This window comes from Phoenix dactylifera, chromosome 18 (assembly GCF_009389715.1).
Source record: "Phoenix dactylifera cultivar Barhee BC4 chromosome 18, palm_55x_up_171113_PBpolish2nd_filt_p, whole genome shotgun sequence".
NCBI lineage: Eukaryota > Viridiplantae > Streptophyta > Magnoliopsida > Arecales > Arecaceae > Phoenix > Phoenix dactylifera.
The window spans coordinates 9,704,498-9,731,010 of NC_052409.1; the positions used below are offsets into that span (position 1 = coordinate 9,704,498).

The following is a 26,513-nucleotide window of genomic DNA, read 5'->3' on the forward strand; positions in this document are numbered from 1 at the left end:
GCAGCGAGAAGACATAAAAGATAACAATTGCAGCGAGGACAAAGCTCAAAGAGAAGACAACCGAAGGTCGATGATTCTCGCAGATGGAGGCACCATACAAGATGACCAAGAGACTTCGAACTGGATGGTGAAGAAATTGAAAGCAACAAATAAAACCAAAGATGGAGAGAAAGAGACCGAGCCACGGTGAGGAGAGACGACCGAAGATCTGAAGCTGAGAGAAAAAGTAGTGGAAAGGAGCTGTAGATCTATTAGAAAATAAATGTTCTTCGAGTATTAATTTATCAAAAATAGAGGATATGTGGGGAGACAGAGAATTTGCAAATCCATCGAAAAATAAAGGATTTTTAAGTAGTGATCACCCAGAAACAAAGACTGATAGATCAACAATGGGGTCTTCAAAGCTTCTAGACATGTCAACGATGACCACAACAAAGATAGAAGAGATGCTGGCGGTAGATTATGTGATCGATAGTTCTGATACCATGTTAAAATATTTGCATAAGAAGAGAAAAAACAAAAAGAGAGAGAGAGAAAAATGATTTTATTTCTCTGTTCCATTATATTCAGTAAATTTCAGGGGTTATAAATACTCGGATATAGATTCCAGACAAGAAAAATAATATAAATTGATATAGAATCATGCTAATAAAGAAAAATAATACTTGGTAATATAAGTAGTTATGTGATCCCTAAAATCACTCTAACAAGACCAGGCTAAGAAAGAAAAAAAATACCGATCGATACAGAATCACGCTAATAAAAAAAAAATATAAGCTAATACAAGTTGTTATGTGATCTCTAAAATTATGCTAATAGAATCAAATACTTTATTAAAATGCCATACCAGCTCTCGATTTTATTCCTAATTTCTATCTGTAACCACCAAAACTTTTTCCTTTGATCTCTAGGGATGTCGTTGGCTACAAAGCACTCTCCTACCGCTGGGATTGTTGATGAAAGTTTAGGCCTCTGCATTGTCCATGCCTAGTCCCAGATCATAAGTTTGAATCCAAGCTCGCTTGGGGATTGGATTTTTTAAGATTTGTTCTATCATTTTTTTTCTTTTTTTTTTTTCATGAGACCCTCATCTCCTTATTTTATGTTTTTCTTTGGTTTCCTTGAAAGAATAGAAACTCCTTTGTTTTGCAGCGTACTGTGGTACTACTAATACTGTTATCAGGAAGGCTCGGCTTGGCTGCCCACTGTGCTACATTGGCACGGAAGCCTCCCATGCAGCAATGGGTCCAATGTATTCCCCCTGGGAGCCACCTCAGGTGTCTTGGATGAAGATTGAAGGCAAATTCTGATGGCGTAGGAACTAGGAAAGGTTTGTATCTTCCACACAAAAGAAGTATTCATCTTTTTTTAGTACGGTCTCTTTGAAAATCTATACAAGCATATAAATAATGGAGTTTAGAATACTTTGAGATCTGTATAGTGCAAAAGAAGGTGAATTCAACTAAAAAAAACCAACTTCATACATTGAACAACTATAAAAATGCCCATCAAGGGTTGCGCCATCCACGACATTTTGCAATGAGTCCTCCTTCCATAATGATAGAATTGGATCCAAAAGGAGAAAAACCTGAGATGTGGCTGAAGACAATCAAACATTAGGTTATAGAGAAGAAACAAGTTTTTCCAAACTAAGTCCTAACTTCTTCTCTTGGTACCAAATAAATATCACCTATAGGGAGCCTGTCAGCAACACAATTCAATCCTAAATATCTCACATAATTATCATATAACGGAATCCAATAACTTCAAGTAAACGGAGATGGATATTGGGACTATTTTGAACCACTTATCAAATTTTATAGATCATTATGAATTTTTTTTAAAGTTGTGAGATACATAACGAAACTAGCCTTAAATTGAATGGGTTTAAGTATTTTTTTTTTAAAAAATAACAAATCAAGTATCATAATTTAGATATCTTTTACATCAAACATTCAAAAATATATTAAAGGATACAATAGTCAATCTATACTAAATATCGGATTTTGCATGAATACCCTCCTAAATATCGGATTTTACATAAATACCCTTCCAAAATTGATATTTGTATGTATATCCTTGTAAAACACTTGTTTTGGCATTCTACCCTTTTTATTTTTGTTTTTGCATATATACCAATGCTATCTAATGACGTTAAAAAATTAACAGTTTCAAATTAAAATGACTAAAATATCCTTAATAGGTAGACATGCAAATAGAAAAAGATAAGGACAATAGCATAATTTTAAAATTTTATTTTATTTTTAATTAATATAAATATGATTTTTTTAATACCATTAAAACAACTGTTATATTACGGGTATTTGTACAATAATAGAGTTTTACGAGGTCATACATATAAATATCAATTTTGGAAGGGTATTCATACAAAATTCAATATTTAGAAGGATGTTCATGCCATTTTTTTTTATTTTGTTAGAAAAACATGCTGGATGTTTTAATATTCGGAGATTCATAGAAAAACAAAAAAAATAAAAAAGAATCTCTTTGTCGAAACGAGTCTGTTAACTTCTGGTTTGGGGCCCACTTGTTCGCCCCTGCCTCTTCGTGTCCCTTTGTCGTCCTCACAAACTTTCCCGGAGAGAGAGAGCGGTGTTATCGACAGCCAAAAGCGACGAAGGCGGCGAGTGAAGAAGGCAGGCAAGTAGGCAAGACCACACGTGCTGCCACCCCATAGGCGGAGGGACAGCCTTCATCTCTCTCTAAAAAAGGTTGGATGGTGGAGAGGCATGCCCGTCTCCGCCGCAGCCACCCCTCCCTCGCCTCGGTTTGGCCGCCCGCCGCCTCCTCCCGTCCGCCGTACCGATGTTTAGGAGCAACAACCTCGCTGCCAGGGTCTTCGAGCGCCAGATCCTCACCCCTCGCCCTGGGGCCAGTGTACGCCTCCCTCTCTCTTTCTCCCCATTCCTGTTGCCCTCATCTTCTTTGCAATTGATTGCTCTCTCTTCTCTCTCTCTTTCTTTGCTTTCTTCTTATGAATCATCATGTAATTGGTAAAGCATCAAAGAAACATTTTGTCCAAATCGTTTGTTTAACCGCCCCAATTCGATACTAATCGTTCCTGAACAACCATGTAAGTCTATGCATGTCAGTTTCCAGTGTCTGAAAGAAGCAGGGGAGCTGTAAAAGTAAAGATGGGTGTAACAAGCAGAGATTTTTGAGCCATGAGTTCTGAATTAAAACGGAATTTGCAAATCTGTTGTGTGCGATCGATTGTTGAGCTGCCTGCTGCTTCAAGGTTGGCTAGATCGATGAGAGGAGTATGGATTTTACGCGGGGGTTCAATGCATGAGTTTCCCTTTGCTCAGTGCCTTCTTGGCATCGACATTCCTCTTTGCTCGCATGGATTTTGGAACAACTTCCGTAATTCGGATGAAGAATGCTGATAAAGTAGTGTGTTGACGGGAAAGGGCGACTTATCATTTTTTGAAGCTATGAAGTGATGGTGAAGGTTGTGTTGATGGATTATGCAAGCCTTTGCGGAGGCAGATGGTAAATAGGATTCAAGAAGTTGAGTCCTGTTAGATTGGTGAAATAGGATTCAAGGAGTTAAGTCCCATTAGATTTGTCATCGGCCTTGAAATAGGTTTCAAGGAGTTAAGTCCCATTAGATTGGTCATTGGCCTTGAACTGGACTTGATCTGTTACCTAGTCCCTATTTGATGAAAAGGTGTAATTCTTTTCCTGAATGTTTTAAATTTATGGGTAATTCAGTTTGAATGCAGAATGTGAAGAAGATAGCAAATTTTCCGGTCAACCAAGTGAACTATAGACTAGAAACTAAGTTTATTGGTTACGTACTTATTACGAATAGCAGCATTTGGGAGGGGAAAAGCCTCATTGGATTGGGATTTATAAAACTTTACCATTTGGATCTGGTTCTGTTGTATATATCAGTTGGTTATGCAAGTACCTTGAGGTTGTCAGATTGACCCAGCTTTCCTGAGAAGATGTTATAAGGTTTGAAATATTAGTTAGGAAATGCACACTGTTGTGCTAAATAACTTTATGCATGTTATATTTCATGAATCTTCTTGATCAACATATGATCAGATGCTTTCTGATAACTGGTCTGAATTTCTTGTTCCTTTCCATACTATTTAATCATTGAAAATAAAGAAGGATCTTCTAGGGTGAGAAATCACAGTGAGGATCTGACAGCTGAATGTTTTTGGTTCCAACTTTATACTACACTGGCTGTCATTGTTGCATTTAAGGGTTGTTAAGTTTGACTAATGTATTCCGTATTATTCTTGGTTCCAACTTTATACTACACTGGCTGTCATTGTTGCATTTAAGGGTTGTTAAGTTTGACTAATGTATTCCATATTATTCACTATTTTTTGATGTTAATGAGACCATCTTGTTCTATATTTATGTTTAGTTGCTTTGAATCTGTAAAAACCTCAGATTTTTTAATGTGGACAGGTTAATCTTGTTAGACATTTTTATGAGAATTTGGTTCCAAGCTGTACTATATATGATATCGATTGTCCAGACCATTCCTTTCGCAAGTTTACAGATGATGGTCAATACCTTGTGAGTTTTAGCAGGAATCACCAGGATCTGATTGTTTACAGACCCACATGGTTGTCGTTTTCGTGCGAGGGAGAAGATTGCGATTCACATAGTCTGCCCCAGAAAGCAAAGAGGTTCGACAGCTTTTTCACCCAGCTCTACTGTGTGTCTCTTGCATCCAGCAATGAGTTTATTTGCAAGGACTTCTTTCTTTATATGGAGAGCCACCAGTTCGGCTTGTTTGCAACCTCAACTGCACAAAGCCATGATGCACCTACCACAGAGGGTGCAATAGATGGAGTCCCTTCAATAGAAAGGATAACATTTTACCTTGTGAGGTAGATGAAAATGCTAATACTTACCATGTGTGCTTTCCATAAGGGTTCTCCATTTTTCCTTTTTATAATTATTATATTTATAACTTTTGTGTCAGACTGGAAGATGGAGTCATATTAGATGAGAAAGCCTTTTGCAATGATTTTGTCAACTTGGCCCAGAGCATGGGTGTTTTCTTGTATGAGGATCTGTTGTGTATCATGTCTCTTCGATATCAAACAATACATATACTACAAATTCGGGATTCTGGAAACCTTGTTGATGTACGAAATATAGGTATATTCTGCCGAGAAGATGATGAGTTATTTATTAACTCCCATGCTCACGTAAGTAATTTTCTTACTTGGAAAAAAAATTAGTTTCCCAAGCTTGATGAGATTATAGTCAACTTAAATAGACATTGGGTATTGCATATAATGCAGATTAAATTCTTCTTTTTTTTTCATATTTTATCATGGTTTTATTACTAAGGAGGAATATATCGGACTTATACTTGGTTACCATTTGTCTCTTGTACGTTGCTCAAAATATCATATGATTTGATAAGAGTTGCATCTGGTATTATGTTATAAATCTTTTAGGGAATAAATTTCTATACTTTCTATTTAGAAAATTATTAAGATCGCACTACTGCTGTTTTGGGGAAAAAAAATGAAGGCATGGATTACTCTCATCTGATATGTTTTACATGGAAGTGCCCTGAGTGGAACCCTGGACGAACCCGATATGAAACCGAATTCCTGATGCAAGAGATCGTGCACACAAATAACACAGTATCTTAGAGGATAATAACAAAAGAAAATAGCACATAGGATATTACAAGGTTAACCTACCATGGAGCTGGGTGAAGGTGATCCAATAGAAATTCACTAATGAGAAAAGGTTTAAGAAACCCCTTTATGAAGGGCATACATAACCCAGTTTCCTCCCCTCTCCCCCCCACCAAAAAATGTCTTTTCTATTAACCGAAATCAGTGGCTATTATTTTGTTTTGGCTGCTGAGTCCCATGCCAATGTGCTGAACTCTGTGTCCGAAGTAATCTCGTGATCAAATTTGGAAAGAGAGATCCCATTCTCTTTCCTACCGTTTTGTAGCGGTTCTCGAATTTGAGAAACACACAATGGCAGCACACATAAGTGTTACCATATTGGTTTTCTGTAAATGAATTATATCCTTTTTGTGTGGTAATGAATAAGCCTTCTTCATCATGGTTATGACAATTATCTGTTTCTTGCTGTGTGTATACCTTGTTTTCTGCCTCTTTGTTCTCTTTATATACAGATTTCAGAATCAAGATTTGATTCATAACTAGAAATGCAAGCATGTACTTGGATATAAGTTCCTTTTTGTTGTCCAGGGTTCTGGTTGAATGACGGCTTCAGAATTGGAAAGTGCTTGGTTGTCCAAGCACCTAGGTGGTCATGCCTAGGCACCTCACTAGTTGCTCGTGACAACATTGGGCATTAGTGCTTTAAAGACGCCGTCCTACCACCAATGCATTGTCATGACTTTTCTTTTAACCAGTGCTTACAACAACTATAATTGCAATGATGCAAAATAGGTGTTTTTTGTTTCTCTAAAAGAAATAAATAACATCTTTGGGTTATTTTAGGTTGGATCGTGCTATTTGTGATGCTAAATGGTGTAAATGAGTTGTTTCAGACCTAGTATTGCTTGAGCTAGAGCAGACCTAGAATGGCTTTAAATCTATCTTGTAAACCATGACCTGGTCCAGTTGCTTGGTCGTCTAACAGTGTTGCAATTCTTACTAGATCAGGTTCATGTTAGGTACAAGTATGAAGCATATAATGTTTGAATTATATTGCTGAGTCTAGTTAAATTCATGTCTATTTCAGACCCACATCCAGCTCTATTAGGATGTATTGTTTTTTTGTTTTAAAGAGATGAAGAAACATGAATATGTATTTATTAACAAATGATTCTTGTCATATTGTTTTGGGAATACTAATAGCCACATCTCTTATTAACACATAAGGTCCAATCTATGGGGCTGTGCATGTGTAGGAGGTATAGAATTGGATGTGATTATTTGCTTGTCGTATATTTTTTTCCCAAGGACAAAGCATATTTAGATAGGAAACTACTTAGTGCTCCTTTTAGATGATCAAAATATACTTTCTTCTCTCTCTTTCTGTTTGCATGCTGTGTACCCCATTGGGCCAGGTTAGATTTCATGTATCTCTCCACTACCTGCTTTGAGCGTAGAGAGGATGAAGTTGTTACTTTGGCTTTAGATGTATAACTATGCAATTGTCATGTCTTCCCTGTCCTCCATGTTTTGCCTAACCTTTGTTTCTCGAATGCATAATTTTTTTGAGGTTTGTTATGTGCATCTCTTTTGGGTTGGTGACAAGTTACTTACCCTCTTCCTTCTACATCCAAATTTTACAAATAGTAAAATTTCAGGTCTTCTATTTTCACCTTTCTTCAAACAGAAAAAGCTCATGGTCTTTGTTCTTGTTTTCTTTGATTTGTAAAAGCATCTTAAGATCTAGCATTTTTATTTGTCATCATGTCAGTTTGATCAGTGGGATTATTACAGCTTGTGGTGCATTGGCATTGAGTAGTAGGGTTATTGAACTTATTTTTGTTGTTTCTGCGAAGCTGTTTGGTAAATCAAGCAAATGATTAGGGATGATTTAATCATTTTGATCTACATAGAATTTGTGCTGGTGTTTCGCAGCAATGCATATGTACTTAATGCCTTCCTTTGTTTTGGAATATGATCTTCCTGAAGTTTCATTTATAATTCAATCACTTTGTTGCAATTGCTGGTGTGGAGGCAATATCTTGATTCATGTGTTTTGCAAGCATTCTTATTGCTTAATCAAAATAACTTTCAAATGTTCTTTAAGATATGAAGATGTAAGGGTTGTCATCTTAATCTGCTTTTATGATATGTGCGAAATAGAGCAGCTTACGGTATAGCCATGACAATAATTTTATCTCCTTATGTTTTTCATTTTTAAAGATCTCACAATACTTAGTTGTGGCGTGATAATCTTTCTTATAAGATCTGTTATACCTGATTCATTTTCTTCAGTGCATGGGAATCTTGGATAAATCTAAGCTAGATGATTTATCTGCCCACGAAGTAGCTAATGACGTTCAACATCACCAGGTTACACAGGGGACTTCTCTTCTTAGTGGTATCAAGCAGCGTTTGCTTTCATTTATTTTTCGTAAAACATGGAATGAAGAAGCAGATCCAACTTTGGTAGGCTTTTATAACTTATGTTCTTTTTTACTTCCTGATTACTAGAATTTGACAATGTGCTAGCTAATCTGTATGCTATGTACTTGGATGATGTGGTGTATTTATTATTTTTCTTCAAGTTTTGCAAACTTCACTGTCTTGAGAAGATAGATTTTTATTTTTCTGATTTTCTGTACTTAACATTTGCATTTCACTCTACCTGTATGTATATTACCTGATGTTTGCATTTAGTATTTTTGATATCATGGTTTTTAGTTGCTGAAGATTATTGGAGAATGCTCTCTTTATCCTTTTTTTTTCTTTATCCTTTAATTATCGTGTTGCATTGTATTGTGTGTTTTTTTGTGATTCTCATATATTGATACAAAACAAACTGGGAAGATTGATTTTATTCATGCGAAGAAGAGGACCTAGGGTCTTTTCATGTGGACTTTTTTTTAGACACACTTTAGGAAGTCTAGGAGCTCGTAGGGACCATAATAATCACAAATTGATTTGAAGTTTGGACCTAGCTAAATTATGTATAATTTCTAAACTAATATTCTTTTCAAAAAATATATGGTTAAAAAAGAGTGGCCCAGTGCAAGAGGCTCCCGCTATTGAAAGGTTTGGAGAGGGTCAGATATATAAAACTTTATCCTTGTATGTAGAGAGGCTATTTCTATGTTTCGAATGCATGAAATACTAAAATATGGGAAATGATACATCTTCCCCAAAAGGTCCTTGAAAAAGTTATAAATCATGGATTTGTGGGAACTACCAAGGCAAAGTTGGCGTCAAGATCTACCAAACCGGTACCGAGACCCGTATCGGTCGGCAGCCGGTTCAGTATGACACCGAACTGGTATGTACCAACACATGGTACACAATGGCATGCTAGTTCTGAACTGGCATACCAATTTTTTTCAATATTTTTGAGTTTGAATTAATGGTAATCAATTTTTACAATTTTTTCAATAATTTTAAATATAATTTGATATTTCTTGATATTTCTATGATCTCGATATATCCTAAATGATGCCTCTTGATGTTTTAGAGTGATGTAGGACATAAAATGATTAGTGAGATGTATGTTAAAAGAAGCAACATAAAATATTCTAAAATCAATTAGTGAGACAAAATGTAAAATGATACAATTAATTATATATATTTAAAATACAACATATATACCGATATCTAAAATCTTGTCGAATGGCGATGTCTCTCGTAGACTGTCTGTGGCTGTGGGTAATAGAATCCAGCATATGTCTTAGAACCTGATGTCTATGGATCCTACTCCATATGCTAAGTCATATGTCACTGCATCGTATCCTCCTAAAGGATCTCTAGGGGCCCGTCTCTAATATACAATCGTATCCTCGCGGGCTCTATCAGATTATGTATCGTAGTCCCTATCCTGCGTGGTATTCTTAAACTGAGACTTACTATTGAATCAAAAACCACCCTGCGACTGTCTCATAAACGGTGGTCTTATGTCCACTCCCTTCTTGGCCACCAGATCTATGACCATCGGAATTATCATCGCTGCTCTTTCTGATCTCTGAATCTAAGTAAATTGACTTCTCCACACTCTCCATCAAGGCTGTGACTACTTTTTCTTTTTTTGTTGCGCTAAACAGTTGCATGCCTTTTCTTTGTGCCCCTCTCTGTCTAGCAATGCTGGGAGGATGGATGTCGCCTTCCTGAGTCGACTAGGTAGCGCGGTTACCTCGTCTAAGTCTCGATTATATCTCTGGAAGGATATCTCAGACAAGAAGTCATATAAGGACCAGCTCTACATTGACCTCTATGGCTATAGCTAATCAGCTGCAAAGATGCGTGGAATATTGCGATATGCCCATTGCCTTGCATCCATCCTAGTCTTGTTGGCTACAAAATTGGCCGGTTGTGGAGGCGATCCTGGCTCATCAAGCTCTGGCTTTTGCTGCTGGCCCACAAGCCATCTGATCATAGGATCATCCTCATCGTCAACAAAAGCATTATGAATCGGGTTCGTGTACTTCAGTTTTACTTTCTTCTGAATACACTTCAGCCTCAACCTCAGATTGTAGTAAACATATACAAGGTTGTTGAGGCATTTCTATGTCAGACGGTTTTCCTATTTGCTGTGGATGAGGGCGATGGTGGACCAATTGTGCTCACAGCCACTCGAAGATACCGTCTGAGAGAGGATTTGGATAGCTAGAACTCTACAATGGATGCTACATATATTTTTTCTAAGCTCATGGGCATGCATCAAAGACTACTTAATTCTCATTTTTTTAAAAATTTAGTCCTAGGCTACTATGCGCATGATTGCTTTAAAACTTAAATAAATGGATACCAAATTTAGCTGGAGAGTAGCTTGTATGCCCCTAAATAAGATTCTAATTTTACAGTTATTTTTTGTTTTTTTTAATTTTTAATCCAAAAATATTTTTTTAAATTAAAAAATTATATATAATCCAAAAATTAAGAATTTTAGTGGGATTGTGTAGTTCATCTATAGATCTACACAAGATCTGCTGATTCGGTATCGGGATCCATACCGGGCGGCGTCCGGTATAGATCGGTATCGATTCGATGCCGGTTCATGGACCGGCATGCCCTAATTTTTTTTGCGGTTCTCAAAAAATTTAATTGGTAATAACTTTTTTCGAACTTTTTTTTATAAATTTAAGTTTAATTTGATGGTTTTTTGATGTTTTCTTGATGTTTTTTTTAATGTTTCTATGATTCCGGTTTAATCTAGATGATGCATCTTATTGCTTTAAAATGATACAAATCATAAAATGAACAATATAAAATATTCTCAATTCAAATAATGACATAAAAATATAAAATAATACAATTAGTTATGTACATTTAAAGTATAATATACATGCCAATATCTAAAATCGGATCGAGTGGAGATGGCTCTTGTAGATATCCAGATCCAAAAATATATTTTTAATTTTTAAAAATTATATAAAATCTAAAAAATAAAATTTTTTATGTCAGCGTGTACATCATCCATAGATCTACAACATATAAAAAAATCATGCCCAAATTCAAAACTTTGGCATGATCTTCTTTCATTTTGCAATATTTGAGCTATTTTTTTAATATGCCCCAAAAAAGGAAGAAGAGATAGAGAAGAGGAAGTACACCTTATTCAGGCTTGGATCTTCCTTCCGATAGCCTGAATCGGTGTTGTTTGTAGATTTTTTGGACTAGAGAAGCTCTGGCACTGTGGCAACTCACCATTGGAAAGGCTTTCTCGGGCCTTCCCAATGCTGCTGAAGGGCTTTTAAAGCCCCCAGTAGGCTACTATGGCAATAATGCCATAGTACTACTTGACTTGGTGGAAACTGACCGGTTTGCACCGAGTCGGCATCGAACCGGTTGGAACCGACCGGTTCTGGCCCGAAAAGGACAGGTTTCGGCCGGTCCCATGTGGTTCCAGCCCATACGGGCCAAAACCGTTTCTTATTAGCGAACCGATCTGGTTTACAACCAAATTGATTCGGTACTGGCGGAATCTGGCAGTTCGGCCCGGTTTGGCGGACCTTGGATCTACAACTTATCATGAAATCATGCCAAAATCGAAATTTTTGACCTGACCTCCCCTTTTTTTGAAAATTTTTTGGCATTGAAAAAAAAGAAGAAAATGAGGTAGGAGAAACAAAACGTATCTTGTTTTGGGTTGGATTATTCTTGAATCGTCGAAATCAACATGCTTTTTGGCCTGCGACGAGGGGATTTGAAAAAATCATGAAGGAAGCTTTCTCAGGCCTTCCCACTACTTAAAAAGGGAGGGGGAGTAGGGAACCAGTTCGAACCGGTGGGAACCGCCTGGTTTGCATCGGTTCTGCTTCAAACTAACTGGTTTGGGGGCAAGTTCCGAATTCCACGGCCGAGCTGATCCGGTCTCGTGCTGGTTTGGCTTGGTACGGCCTAGATCGGGTGCTTTGGGCTGGTTTGGCAGACATTGGTTGGCATTTTGGCCCCAAATGAACACTCTAACCCCCATGTATTGCACCGAAAATCAATTTTACACCCTTCCTTGGGATGTTATTAGACAAACATTATTAGACAAACATAGCAGCAGTCTTGAAATATTAAACAGTGACTTGTTTAATTAGAGGCTTGTAGAATGTAGATCCAAATTCATATGGGTGAACTTGCCTGCTTGCATAGTGAAACATGCCAAATTGCACTTTCAAATGAAGCAGCTGGGAACACTCTTGGCTAGGACAAGCATGCGGACTTCCAGGTTGTAGAGAATAAAAAGAGCACTCTCACACAAGGTCTGCCGTACCGGTACTGGTTGGCATACCGGTCCGGTCCGTACCAGTCCCGTGCCGGTCCTGGTTGAAGGGCTGGGTTTTGGGTTCCGACAGTTATTTTTTTTTAATTACTGTCGCTGTTGGATCTTATTTTGTGAAATTAAGTGAAGTTTAACGTTTTTCTATTGCTTTTTTCATGCTTTTTGATGTTTCTATGTTTAGGTTTAGGGTTGAAAGTTGAAATATAGATGATGCATCTTATTACTTCGTTCCATTCGAAATGATAGAAATGATAAAATGATTCACATAAAAAATATCTTCAAATTAACATACAATCATTTACATACATTTAAAGCACTCTGAGATATTTAAAATCGGGATGAGTGCCGATGGCTTTCACAGATATCCGGATCATAAGTATAGTCAGGAGGAGGCAGATCAACCCAATCATAAGGAGCGCGTTTCAGATTAGAAGAATTGTCGAATCTCTCGCTCACGCTCTGGGTCTGAGAGGTGTCTTCTGACTGTGTAGGAGCCCATCCGAATATGGCGGAAGCAAAATCCGATGCACCATATCTATATTTGTCTGGCTGAGGTTGTGGATAATAGAATCCGTATCCGTATGCGACCTCATTTGCAGCGGTATCATGTCTTTCTGAACAACCTCGAGGAGCCCGTCTTCTATATCCAATGATATCCTCAGACCCTATCATATAGTCGATCGTGGTCCGTATCCTGGGTAGCACACCCATAAATTGGGACTCATCGGTGAAATGAAGACCACCCTCCGACTGTGTCTCATAAGTACCATACTGTCCTTCGCTCCCTCCATGGCCAGAAGATCCATCACCACCAGAACCTTTATTGCTGCTGGTCAAAGTCTCTTTGATACTCTCCATTAGGACCCTTTGTTTTTTTTTTCCCGCCCTCATTGCCTGGCTATGTCATCCTCATCTGCTGAGCATCTCTCGATCAGCTCTCTGAGAGGGTGTCTCGTGCCAATTATGTGGTGACTGGCTCCCCTGTGCCTGTAGCTGATCAGCTCTGGAAGTGCGTGGAATATTGCGCTCAGTCCATTGCTCTGGATCGACCCTAGCCTCGGTGGCTATGAAGCTGGCTGGTCGTAGAGGTGATCCTGGCTTGTCAAGCTTGGGCTCCTACTGCTGGTCCACAAGCCAGCCGAGCAGTAGATCATCGTCATAATCGGTGAAGGTTCCGTAGTTCGGATCAGCATACTTGAGCTCCATTTCGTCCTGAATGCTCTTTAGCCTCAACCGCAGATTGTAGTACACATAAGCAAAATCGTTGAGGCGTTGTTGTGTCAAACGGTTCCTCTGTTTGCTGTGGATGAGGGCGAAGGTGGACCGGTTGCGCTCACAACCACTAGTTGCGTTGGGCTGTCTCCACTATTTGCTCCACCTTACGGATCTTTCCAATGTCCATCGGTATGAGATCGATACAATGTGCAGCACATGTGGTCCAGAAAATGTGGTCGCCGCTCCATCAAGATCTTTCCGGCGGCTTTATATTGCAGCTCATTATCAGTGACGACCTGCATGACATTCTCCTCTCTTATCAAATCAATCATATCCTCCATAAGTTTTAGGATGTACTAGGTGTCGTGCACATGAGCCGAAGCATCAATCGACTTGTGAAAGGTCTTCGTATCATAATATGTCAGAAAGTTCATGATGCTCCGCTTGGTCGGACCGGTCCTACCATTGCACATGATGGTTAGTCCCTATATGGGCCACTTGCTCTTGAAGAAGTCAATCCATTTCTCCAGCTCCTCTTTATTGTTGTGTAGAAGCTCACCGTATACGTTTTTCAGGCCTAGAGGAACTACACCGGGACCGGCAGCTTGTATGGCGGAAATGGCATACCTGTAGTACGTATTGTCTACTACATTCGCTGGGATGTGGCTGAAGTGAAACCAGGATGCAACAACTCACCACATAGTTTTCTTCTTATCCTTCATCCACATTGAGTCTATCCTCTGCTGCCTTGAATCTCTGCTGGGGAGAGCATGTAGATCTACGTTATTTATTGTCGCTCCTGGTGGAATCCTTCTAGATGACTTTTTTCGGATACCAAAACTACTCAACATAGATGCAATCCGGCCATGTTCTCTGCCGACGCCCTTTCTAACTGAGATTGTCCTTATGAACTCTGGATCTTGCCTGGTGCTTCCGGAACCGCCACCCGACTCGTAGATAGAGGGCCCAAATTGAGCCCTATGCTTGGCCACCTCCTCCTGCTGCCACTGATCATCCAGGCTTGCCTGCATGGCAGCCTGGATCTCTGCCTCCTCCTCTAGATCCTCAATCTTCTCTAGCTCCCTAAAGTGATAGGAAGATGGCTTTGCTGCTCGGCGATCCACCTTCGCTCTCTACTTGGAAGCCCTCTCCTTCGCTTCTTTGACCTGAGCGAGATTCTGCCTCATCAGCACACAAATCTCGCCTGGGCAATTCGGACACGTAACAACCTCACTGGAATTTTCGGCTAAGTGTTGCTTCAACCAGATTACCTCTCCTCCCTTGAAGACCTTGTCGCAATAGATGCACTGAAACTGGTGTCGCTCCCCGACTCTTCGCCCATAAGACCAGCCAATATCACACTTTGTGGGGTTGGTTTTCCTTGATGGCTCCATTCCTACCATAAATCTACAACGTATCAAAAAATTAAGCCAAAATGGTAAATTTTGGCATAATTTTTTTTTTTGGCAATTTCTAAACTATTTGTTTTAAGCTACTTATTAATAAAATTAAAGAAATAAAATAGGAGAAAGAAATCACACCTTAAATAATCTTCGCTTGATTTTTTAGGAAGGACATGCTCCTCAATTTGTGGGCTATTTCTCAAATTTGCCCTTCTCTGGTTACCCCTAAGAGACTCAGAGGCCACTTCATTTATATTGGATACCTGAGGGTCTGAGGCTCTCGTTTGGTTTTTATAGCCAAACGAGAGTGAACTGCATGACCTGCGTCTGGGGGGAGATTTTTTTTTAATTAAACAATCTGTCGCCATTTCGGCGACAGAATTCAGCGCGTGGCCTTTTTAATCCCAAAAGCCACGCGCTTTGGTTGGGATGTGGCTGAAAGGGCCACAGCGCGTGGCCTTTCGGCCACAAAAAATTAAAAAGAAGTGGCTGTTGTCGGCCACTTCTTTTAAATTTTAAAATTTTACTATGGCCATTCGGCCACAGTAAAAGAAGTGGCCGACAATGGCCACTTCTTTTCTTTGAACCACAGCGCGCGGCGTTGTGCTCAAAAAAAAGAAAAGCTACGTGCCGGTGCAAATTGTCTGGTACGTCACTGGTGCACGACCGGTACCAACTGGTACAGAAGCCGCACTAGTCGGTTTTCCAAAAACCAACCCGCGGTACCGGTTCCCACGCTGATCCGGTACCGTTTTGCCTCCGGACCGGTTCGTAACGGCCTGTACCGGCCGGTGCGGGCAGGTACGGCATTCCATGCTCTCACACTTGTTCAAACCTTGCAAGCATACATGTTCACACAAAAAACTCTGTATTAGCATCAGTAACCCTACTTTTTACAGCAGTTGTGGAGCAGTCATATGTCTGAATGAAGTGTGGGTCTTCAGCACGGTGAAATCCATCATGGAGTCGATGCTGATCTTTTCACAAACAAAAGTGGGAAAAAAATCTGAAAAAGGCTTCTCATCAGATATCTGAGCTGATATTGTAACAGAAAAAGAGATGGACAAGGGGAAGTAAAAATAGTAAAATGGCTATTAATTTATTACTGGGCTTACAGAAATCACATTGCGTTTTTGTCCTTTAAGAAGTGGGGAAGGGAGGAGATGAGATTATGGCACATTCCAAAATCCAAATGGTAGGAACATTCTCAAATTGCTTGTTATAACAGAAAAAACAGAGAAAAAGTATAATGAAAGTTGAAATATTCATATGCTAGGAGATAAATTTCACATTGCATATCAACGTGTGACACTCATGATAGACTCACATTGGGGATTCTTGATAATATTATTCTTGTCAATCAATAATTAATTAGACATTTTGATTTTTTTTTTAGTTATAGCAAAAAATATAGTTGGGCTTATGTGGCATGTGTATCTAAAACACATCCGTGCTTTATAGTTATAATAGGAAACATATTTGCTGTTGCAACCTTGCAGGTGTTCACCTAATTGGTAGATAGGCACCAGGATGCCTCAAGTGAAACCCATCTAGGCTGCCATATATTTATGCATGCACATATAGGTACATGTGTGTGTGTCGGACAGAGAATGGGACTGCACACTTCCCATCAAATATTTGGTAGTGGAGGTAACAACTTTTTAACCATTGGTGTGAATCAAGGTAGTGCATCCATGGTATTATCCTTTTGGAATAATGGGACATGAGACATGCATATATTTAAAAGCTATTGGGGCATGAATCTTGATGAGCATCAAGGACTAAAAGGTCTGTCAACTAATTGGCCCCAAAAACTTGTGTTGCCAAGAATTGGGACAATGATGTATGTAAGGCTTAACACCTGCCGTCAATGTGCGGCCTGGACCACCTGTGGATAGATAAACAAGTATAGGAAGAACAAGTCACAACAACTGAAACAAGTCAAGATGACAACTGGGTGACTTAAATAAATAACTTGAAGGAGGTTTGAACTAATGATCTCTGGCAATCTAAGTGCTGATACCATATGATGTAGGGCAGTGAAGGGAAGGGGATCAGTAAGGGTTTAGGAAAGGACTGATATAAAGATTTGCTGGAAAATACCACTTGACCCCAAAATCTTGAGCTGATGAAGAATGGGTCAACAATGTAAATCATGCTTAAAAAAGCTTTTATATCCTCTACAAAAGATTTGATGAGATGTAGTCTATGCTGTATATTTGTCCACATATTCATATGTATGGATTTATGTATTTATATATTTAGTTTACATATGTAATATATGTATGTTCATATATGGACATGTATGTATGTAATATATATGTGTTCATATGTAGATATTTATGTATATATAAAAACACATGGATGCGATTACATTTATATATTCAGCCTATTACATATTTTCTTGTAACCTCTGTTTTTTTTATTCTTTCTAATTTATTATTGTAAATGATTCATGAATGTTAATGAGGGAATGTGACCATTGGATTGGACTCCAAACAAAATCATGTAAAAAATGTGTTAAGTGTTAAACAAGTGACCCCTAAATTCTTTCATTCATACCCTAAGTTTGGGATCCCATGTCTTACAAGTTGGGTGGCGAAGAAATCTCAATGATAGATACTGCTTGAGTTAAGAATCATAAGACAATAATAAGTATGCTATTACTTATGTTTCTTTTATCTATGAGTTTAGTGTGGATAATACAAATTATAGTGCATGTTGAAAGTGTTTTTTAATTGTTAATGAGTACTCATACACTAAATTAATTGCTTATGCCTTGAGGCATGTTTAATTGTTACTTGAGAGATATATGGAGGTTAATGATATTTATGAAGTAGTTAAATGAAATGGTGCTATACCAATTTCATTATTTGAGCAACTGTTGGGTGCTTGGGCGAACTGCTGGGGGACAGGCTATGTCCATCATCTAGAGGCACGCTATATGACAAATTGACAACGATGGATACTTCAATGAATTCATATATGTTGACTATATGCTCATAGACATATCCATGTGTCTTTATACTGCTTTCTTTAATATGTCGGATGCCTGTGTCTATATCACCTGTGACACATTTGTCTGTGTTGGGCCTTATAACAGAAGGTACGTTGTACCGGCCGGTGTACCGTACCATACCGGTTTGGTACCGGTACCTGATACTGGTGGCGTATCGATACTCAGTATGCCAAAAAAATTTTGTACCGTACCGGCACCATGCTAGTATGGCACCAATACAGATTTCAGTACTGAGACGACGAATCTTGGAAAACACAAAGGTGAAAGAGGCTATGTGGTCTTACTGGGTTTTATGATTGTATCCTTATTTTTTGAATGTCCTTTTCGTCTAATTTAGATATTGACCTTTAGGTATTCTGATGCAACTTGTTTAGTTGCTTTATATCTCCATAACATTTAAAATTATGAAACATCATTTCTTTCTTTTACTGTTTCTTTTTTTTTTTTTTATTGGTAATGCACTTTTGGTCCGGCTATGGAAGAGTTGTTTGGAAAAGGATAATGATGAAATCATGCTTTTGTTCCAGAGGGTTCAACATTTAAAGAAGAAATTCTATTTTCACTTTCAAGATTATGTTGATCTCATCATGTGGAAGGTATGCATTATTCATGCTTCCTTTTACAAGTTCAATAGTTTTGTTTAACATGTTGAAAGATTACGATTTTTGTTTCACTTTGAGATTAATTTGAATGAGAATTTATTCTTTCTTATGAAATTTTGTATATGTTGATTGCCTGGACCAATAATTTCTGATTTTTTTTTTGAGATTTTTGATTGTTTTTTCTTATAATCTCAAGGATTTGTTCCAAGTTGTAGCTTACTAGAACACTCTGAACAGGTGCAGTTCTTGGATCGTCATCACCTTTTAATTAAGTTTGGCAGTGTGGATGGAGGGGTAAGTATCATTAGATTGTATTACTTCTGGGAAAAATATATTCACTTTCGTATGCTTAAATCTGGTTATATATTTTTTTTGTGATTTTTCATCAAATCTTCAATTTTCCATATATTTAAAAATTTAGGTTGCCCGAAGTACTGATCAACAACCAGCATTCTTTGCTGTGTATAACATGGAAACAACAGAGATTGTTGCATTTTATCAGGTAGTTGCTTTATACCAATGCGGTCATTGTTAAAATAGCATTTTTGAATCAATTATTTGTATTGATGTTTTATTTTCTGCAGAATTCTTCAGAGGAGCTTTACTCATTGTTTGAGCAATTCTATGACTACTTTCATGCAAATTCGAGAAATTCTTTGCATGCAAGTTTTATATCTTCTCATTCCAATAACACCCATGCTCTCGATCAGCTTTGGTGCATTAAAAACAAAACAAACAACATTTCACAGGTAATGCTCAGTTCTTGAGGTATGGGCTTACCTCTTTTAGCTCATTGTATAGTTATGCAGGGATTATAATGTTTTTTTAAAGAAATATAATTTAATCAGTTGATCCATGCTTCACCAAATGCTCTTTCTGTAAGCTTGCGACGTGATTGTTAACTTTATTTGCTTATGTAGCTATTCCATCTTAGAATTTGTTCTAAATATCTAAGTAATTTTAGGATGCTAAATTATTTATGGTTTTCTTGTTTCATATACTACTCTAACCCTGATCTTGTCTAATTCTGTTTTAATTTTTTTAATATTTTACATTTCCTTGTATCAGAATTTGGGATTGGAGAGTACGGTTTAAACAATTAGTTATCTCTTATTTAATTTTTCTAATGGAGGTTCAATTGTTTAAATCGGTAGCATGACTTATAATTGCAATGTCTCTATTTTTTTCAGTTTTTATATTTTTGGTATATTGATGATTGAGAATAGGTCTCATTGAGTCATTGTACACGAATGACAACCTATAGTTAACTTCTGAAACATGGAGCTGATTGTATATATTTAGGCAAAATAAGTGTTTTTTCCTAGAAACAGTATGTCGACTGGTTTGCATCCATTAGTAACAACTACATTATTGGCTGAAGATTTTTAAGGATCTGGATATGCTAGAAAGCTTGCATATGTTTCACCTATTTGCTCTTTGTATGCCCTCTCTATTTTAAGTTATATGTTATTTGTTGTTGGCAGTTCGTGAAGAAGATGATGACTTCGTTACCATGCACTTGCCAGTCCCAAAGTCCTTCACCATATTTCGATCTATCACTCTTTCGGTATGATGAAAAGGTCTGATCTATTCAGTCAGAGTTTATCATATATGTGAAAATTGGATTACTTAATTTTACTGATCACCTTGTTCATCATCATAATTTTCATTGCGATCAAAAGTGGCAGTTCTGCTATGTTTGCAGGTCAACTCCTGCTATTTCTAATTTCACTTAATTATTAGTCCATTTAATGACGTTTGAGAGTGTCGATTGCTTTCTGTAATACAAAATTTGCTTCATAAGCACACAGAAACACAAACACAAACTGATATATTTTTGGTGTGTACTGCAACCATGCTCCAGCAGTGGTGACAGCCACAAGTATGTGATGATAGTGACTATTAGTATTTGATAGAAATGACATATTGGCACTAATCAGTGAGCTATGTGCAGTTGCCAACTTATATTATTTGTGTTTTATGTTTATAAATTTTATATTAGTATTCTGTGTGATGTCATCAAATTTTTAGAATTTATGTTAGTCTGTACCTGTTAGCATGCAGTTCTATTCTTTGGCAGCCATTGATAAAACACTAAAATGACCTATTAAACTTTAAAATAACTAGCCATAATGTACGTGCCAATGCACATGGTTGCTAAAGATTTTAGATGCATGATAAGTTTTAAAAAGGTATAATATGCCTCGTTGAAATTGTTTATGTTTAATTTGCTGTATTAGGTTCTTAATCTAGATAACTTTTACTATGCATAAAATAATAGAAATCCCAACTTGAGGAGGGTTTCCTCATTGGACTCAAAGTCCAGCAGCTTAAGAATCCCTTCTTATATGATGCCCATTAATGCCTGGCAGAAAGGACATATTGGTACCAATCAATGAGCTATATGCAGTTGCCAAATTGTACGATTACAGGATTATGTTTTTATAAATTTTATATTGGTACTTTTGTGATATTATCAAATTTTTAGAATTCATGATGTATAGTTTATGTCTGATAGCATTTAGTTCTACACTTTTGCAGACATTCATAAAACATTAGAATGGCCTATTAAATTTTAAAAATAAGTCCTTTTTAACTTATTCGTTCTAATATATATGATATTATTTTTGTAGTTGTCCAATAATTGTTTAGCCCTGTGAATAAAACGATGTAGCTAATTCAACTTCTCACTACTTTTATTTTCTTATCTTCTCCTTTTCATTTTCAATTAAAATTGTTGAAATCAAAACTGATTCCACCTAGCTAAAACTGATACTGAAACTGATATCAAACCTTACTTTACGGATGACATGTATGGCTATCACATAGAGTCTAAGCTTTAAGTTGAATGACCCATTAGAAAAATATAAAATCATTAATGGTTGCACCTGTGCAAATTTATGGCCTTTATCTTTATCTAATTACTTAGTTTAATGAGAATTAACACTTCCAAATTTTAAGCTAGATGTGGAGTCTTATAAAGTTCTAGGAACTATGTGGTCTGCTGCTTCCCTAAGCTAACAGCCACATTTAAATGCTTTTCCCCTTTCCGCCCCCCTCCACTCTCTCTCTTTCTTTCTCTTTTTATTCCCCCCGCTGCTTCTCATTATTCTTCCCTTTTTATGTTATCAATAAGAGAAAAAACTCTCCTTGTTCTTCTTCCCTTTTTATATTCTTGATCAAGGACAAAAGAGATAAAGTGGGCTTCTTGTTTGGTGAAAAATGTCTAATTATCCATCTTTCTATACTTGTTTAACTAGACATAATTGACTAAATTATCATTAGAAGCATAAAATTTATAATCATAAAATACTTCAAACCTATTTTTAACTTATAAAGAAGGTAATATTTTTCCCCCTAGCAAAATAACCCATCACTAAGTTTTGCGAAACAAGAACCTTCCCAAATTCATGAGGATAATAACATGCACGTGCAGGCACATGCCATACCCTGCCCCTCCAGAGCAACACATACACTCTCTCTCATATCATAGGTCATCTTGCTCTGTTTTCTCCTCCTATCACTTTTATGTTCTTTTGCTATATTAATTTCTCCTCTATTTTAAATCTTTGTTTGCCAATTCTACTATCTGATCTTCACTCAATGATCCCATCAGGTACTAAATGGTTGATATTACATTGTCTTATTTTCTTCACGCATCCCTTCCCTGCTTTTTTTTTTAACTATATATGTCAATGAACAGTCATAGTTGAATATAATAAAGAATATATAGGTTAATAGTTAGGTCTAACTGACCATGATGGTCTTTTAATTTTTTATTTGCTTCTCAAGTAGAACTGTTTGTATGCAGCGTATGTATGGTTTTGTTGGCCATCACTTGATCTATCTGCCACATGCTATGGTAGCACTAATTACTAACCTCAGAGTGTGGGAAGAAGTAGTCACTAAGTGACAGCAAAACCCTAAAATCTCAACGATGAGTTCACTTAAATGAAAATATATATAATGGTATGTATGTGTGCGTGTGTGTGTGTATATATATATATAATGGTATGTTGTACCAGTCAGCATCGGTGTGAATCGAGTGTACTGTACTATACAAGTACTGAATAGGTACATAGTACAGCAGACGTATCGAGTGTCGGCATACCAAACCGACCTTTGTAAGATATATCAACATTGTAACAAGATAGTACCAATAGGGGGCTGGTACCAAGATGGCGAACTTTGTCATATATCTAACCAACCATTTGGAATCCTTGTACATCATAAACTATGCAGTTCCTAGCATATCCTGACATCAGCTGGATCATTACCTGCTGTGGATCTGATAGAAAATTGGTATCGAATATCCCTATATAAAAATATTAATATTATTATGTTGTCTCAAACTCGGTGTTAAACCAAGTCTGTTAAAGTAAATAAGCTTATGCCAACTCTTTAGTTGATAGAGAGCCCATACTCCGACATTTCCCATGCTTTATCTGTATGGTGTCAGTTCTGGTCTGCTTCTCAAGTAAGGTGGGATGTGGCTTGTTGGATATCCGGATATGATTAAAGTACAAATCACTAGTCTTTTTTTTTTTTGAGATTATAAATTTGTCTCTGACACTGTTATTGAATATTTGTTTCTGACTGGCCTATAAGAGGTGCTCAATGTGTAGGTTGAATGGTTTTTCATCATTGATGTTATGTTACAACTGTTGCCTGATTGTTGCTTTTGTCCTTTTGTAGTTGATTTCAGCAACAGTTCGCCACAGACACTCTACTGAACATCCAATAAAGTTCATTTCAAGGAGGCAGCCGAATATCCTTAAGTTCAAGATAAAACCAGGTACACCTCAAGATGATTAATTGGATCAAAGTTTTAGGGAGAACCCTTAATAGGTCATATTATGAAGAATGTGACTAGATTCTTTCACCCTGTTCTGGCACCAGGCTGTGGCTTGTGCTTTTCTATGTTTGGTAAACCAGCTTTTGCTTGTGCTTCAACTCCCGCTCTTGACTTGGGTTCAGCCCCTATGACAACAATCAGTTACTGCTTTCTCATGTTTCGCAGTGCATTTTGGCTGATAGATACCACTATACTGTTCTTCATTTTAAACCTCTGGAGGTATCCAGGATGTTACCATCAATGCTTCTTCTCCCTTCCAATGGAGTTACCGGTGCCTTCCTTACTAGAGCCCCAGAAATGTGATGCACGTTACCCAAATAATCTGATAAGAAAAGCCTGCCCATTTTCATGGACTATTTTGTAATTTCTGCTGCATATTTTCATAAGCCTGCTAGTTGATGGAGACTGACATGAGTTCAAGACATAATTATTATCATGGCGATAATATTTTCTTCATCCCTCATTTTCACAACAGACTCAGTGATGAGTATGTAAGCTGTTTCAGAACTCATCTATTTCGTCGTTTAGTGAATTAAGTGGACTTTGATTCTTTTGTATAGGACCCGAGGCTGGTGGTTCTGATGGCAGGCCAAAGAGAATTTCATCATTCCTGTTCCATCCTTACTTACCATTTGCTCTTTCCATCCAGCAGACATATATGCAACCAACTGTTGTGAATATACATTTCCGGAGATGAAGTATATGTGTCTTGTATTTATTTTTGTAAGGGTACAGGATAGTACCAAGCAGCACTGCTTATTTGAAGTGTTGCCACAGAGTACAAAATCTAATGCTAACGAGTGTTTAACAAAATGAAATAACAAATTATTTGAAGTGTGGACACAGGTGGAGCATTTTTCTCATTGTCAGATCATCAGCAACTTCCGAAATTAATTCTCACACTTGCATTGCAGGACTTAACCTTAAAGTTGGCAGGGATGTAAATTGTTTCTGCTTTGGTTGGTATGCTGCCCGATCTCCAGGTACTCGGGGCAATGTTAAATTTCAACAGTTGGAGAATGCTGAGGGGATTTCTTTGAGGGCTGCTTCCAATTTCAATGAATCATGTACTTGGAATTGCAGCTAAATTTATTTACAGTTCCAATTACAAGATTTGAGCCATTTTTGCGGTTAGCCTGTAGTTGCAATTGCAGGCATCCAAAAAGCTATTTTGAATGTCTGAATTAATTGTAGCAACTGCAACTGTAACCAGGCAAAGAACAGCACCTTAACGCAACATACAGTTGGTGGATTGCATGTTTTCGCTACTGGCCTTATTCTAGTCCAAAACCATTATTTGTTGATATAACGACTGCGAGGGCTGTTATTTGCCCCATCATGATGTTGTTTGAAAATATTTAATATTAAAATAATTGTAGCATTCGTTGTAAAACATTTTAGTAGAAATTAATGGGCAGTATTAGAAGAATAAGAAAAATTAATGATGCTATTCTCCATATCACTATCTGTAAAAAAAATATTTACCTTCAATTTCTCGAATGGTAAAATGAGTTTTTGAAAAAATAATTTGTATAAAAAGGCAATGCATATGCTCAACACTGTTATTATTTCTGTTATATAACATCTGCTATAACAGAGCAACACTCGGATATGACTCTCTTGAAAAAGGTCAAATATGATTATTCTTTACATACCCATTATGAATCATATCTATAATATAGTAGTGCCCTTCGAAATCATTATAAAAGCTATTATTTTGTACCATGATGGATTTATTTGATTCTGGGGGCCAACATGCCTGTGTAGTCCCCCACAGTCAGGTGAAAATTTCAGTTTAATGCTCATTATGAAAACACGCTGAGTTAACTAAAAAGTAAGGGGAAAAAAAAATAAAAGAAAACATGTGGAGTTAGAGACAGTATTATCTCTTAAGAATTTTTCCCCATTTTTAATCCTTACCCTCCACCTGCCCCCCCAAAAAAGAAGTTTTTCCTTCCAATGGATCAGCTATAAATTAAAATCTCAATAATATGACACTAAATGGGAATAATAAAACCTTTCCTACTAATCATGGTCAACTCAAGTCCATTTTATTGATTCCTTTTTAAGGGGAAATCAACTCCTCCTTAGATTTATTTTCCTTTAAAATTTAGGGTCTTGCTGGCTGGGTACTTTATTTCCAGCCCTTGGTTTGCACTAATGTCCTCATACTCTACTTGTGCATAAAATGGGCGCCCCATAGCATTACTCAAAGCTGGAGGTCCAATTTGCATATCATCAATGTTGAAGGAATTTGGATAAACTATGACAATCTTTTTCAAGAGAGGTTATTAGCAAAACCTGCAGAATTCCAATCTCATCAATCAATAAGCCTTGCAGATTGGTGAGGCTTTTAAAGTCCACATAATGAGCTACAGCTAATGCACCAATCTTCATTGAGCGATCTGCCTGCTGATTGTTCCTGAGTACTCTGAAATTTCATGCGTACAAGGATTGAAGACTACTTGTAGACTAATTCTTGCATGAGTGACATTAGATCTAAGCTACCCATGATATAAATAAGCATACATATAAGACATAAAGAGTAGACTGATATATAAATTTTTTTGTTTGTTTGTTTTTTTTTTTCGCGCTAAAACGGGCATTTCATACATCACGGGTACGAATACACCCAATAGAATCGGAATACAAAAGGTCTCGAAATGCTCCGGGCATCTCTTTCTCTCCAGCCCATAGGGTGTCTCCTGAGTGGCTCGCTACATACGCCGTTATCCAGTCGGCCACTCCATTGGTCTCACGATATACATGCATAGCCTGGAGTGTAACACCCTCACGATAAAGAGTAAACAGATATTTGCCATTTGCCCCATGCTCAAAAGTAAAAAAAAATGAGTGTTGAACCATGGATTATGATGATGGTAAGATGTACAGTGGTTGAAATTCTTCTTAAGATAGTGGACGTACTCAACCAAACATAAGTCATTCGTGCCATTTTTCTATAGTCAACTAAACATATAAAAATTATTATTTTATTATTATAATTATAATTATTTTAT

At 37.2% G+C, this 26,513-nt stretch overlaps 1 protein-coding gene across 13 annotated transcripts; it reads left to right on the plus strand.

Annotated features, from left to right (window-relative positions):
• Window positions 1-2,593: 2,593 nt before the first annotated feature.
• LOC103716726 (light-mediated development protein DET1) lies at window positions 2,594-24,923 on the plus strand. Of its 13 annotated transcripts, none has more exons than XM_026808312.2 (11): window positions 2,594-2,898; window positions 4,450-4,877; window positions 4,973-5,201; window positions 7,941-8,114; window positions 18,522-18,635; window positions 18,879-18,935; window positions 19,063-19,143; window positions 19,226-19,390; window positions 20,126-20,221; window positions 23,337-23,436; window positions 23,541-24,047. In XM_026808312.2, exons 1-11 carry the CDS (start codon window positions 2,827-2,829, stop codon window positions 23,858-23,860), a joined length of 1,836 nt encoding a protein of 611 aa, XP_026664113.2. In that variant the 5' UTR covers window positions 2,594-2,826; the 3' UTR covers window positions 23,861-24,047. The 13 variants fall into 13 exon arrangements, 11 of the variants coding, with proteins under 11 accessions (XP_026664113.2, XP_026664114.2, XP_026664116.2 ...); XM_026808313.2 differs by having other exon boundaries at window positions 18,885-18,935; XM_026808315.2 differs by having other exon boundaries at window positions 18,567-18,635; window positions 18,885-18,935.
• The last annotated feature ends 1,590 nt before the right edge of the window (window positions 24,924-26,513 follow it).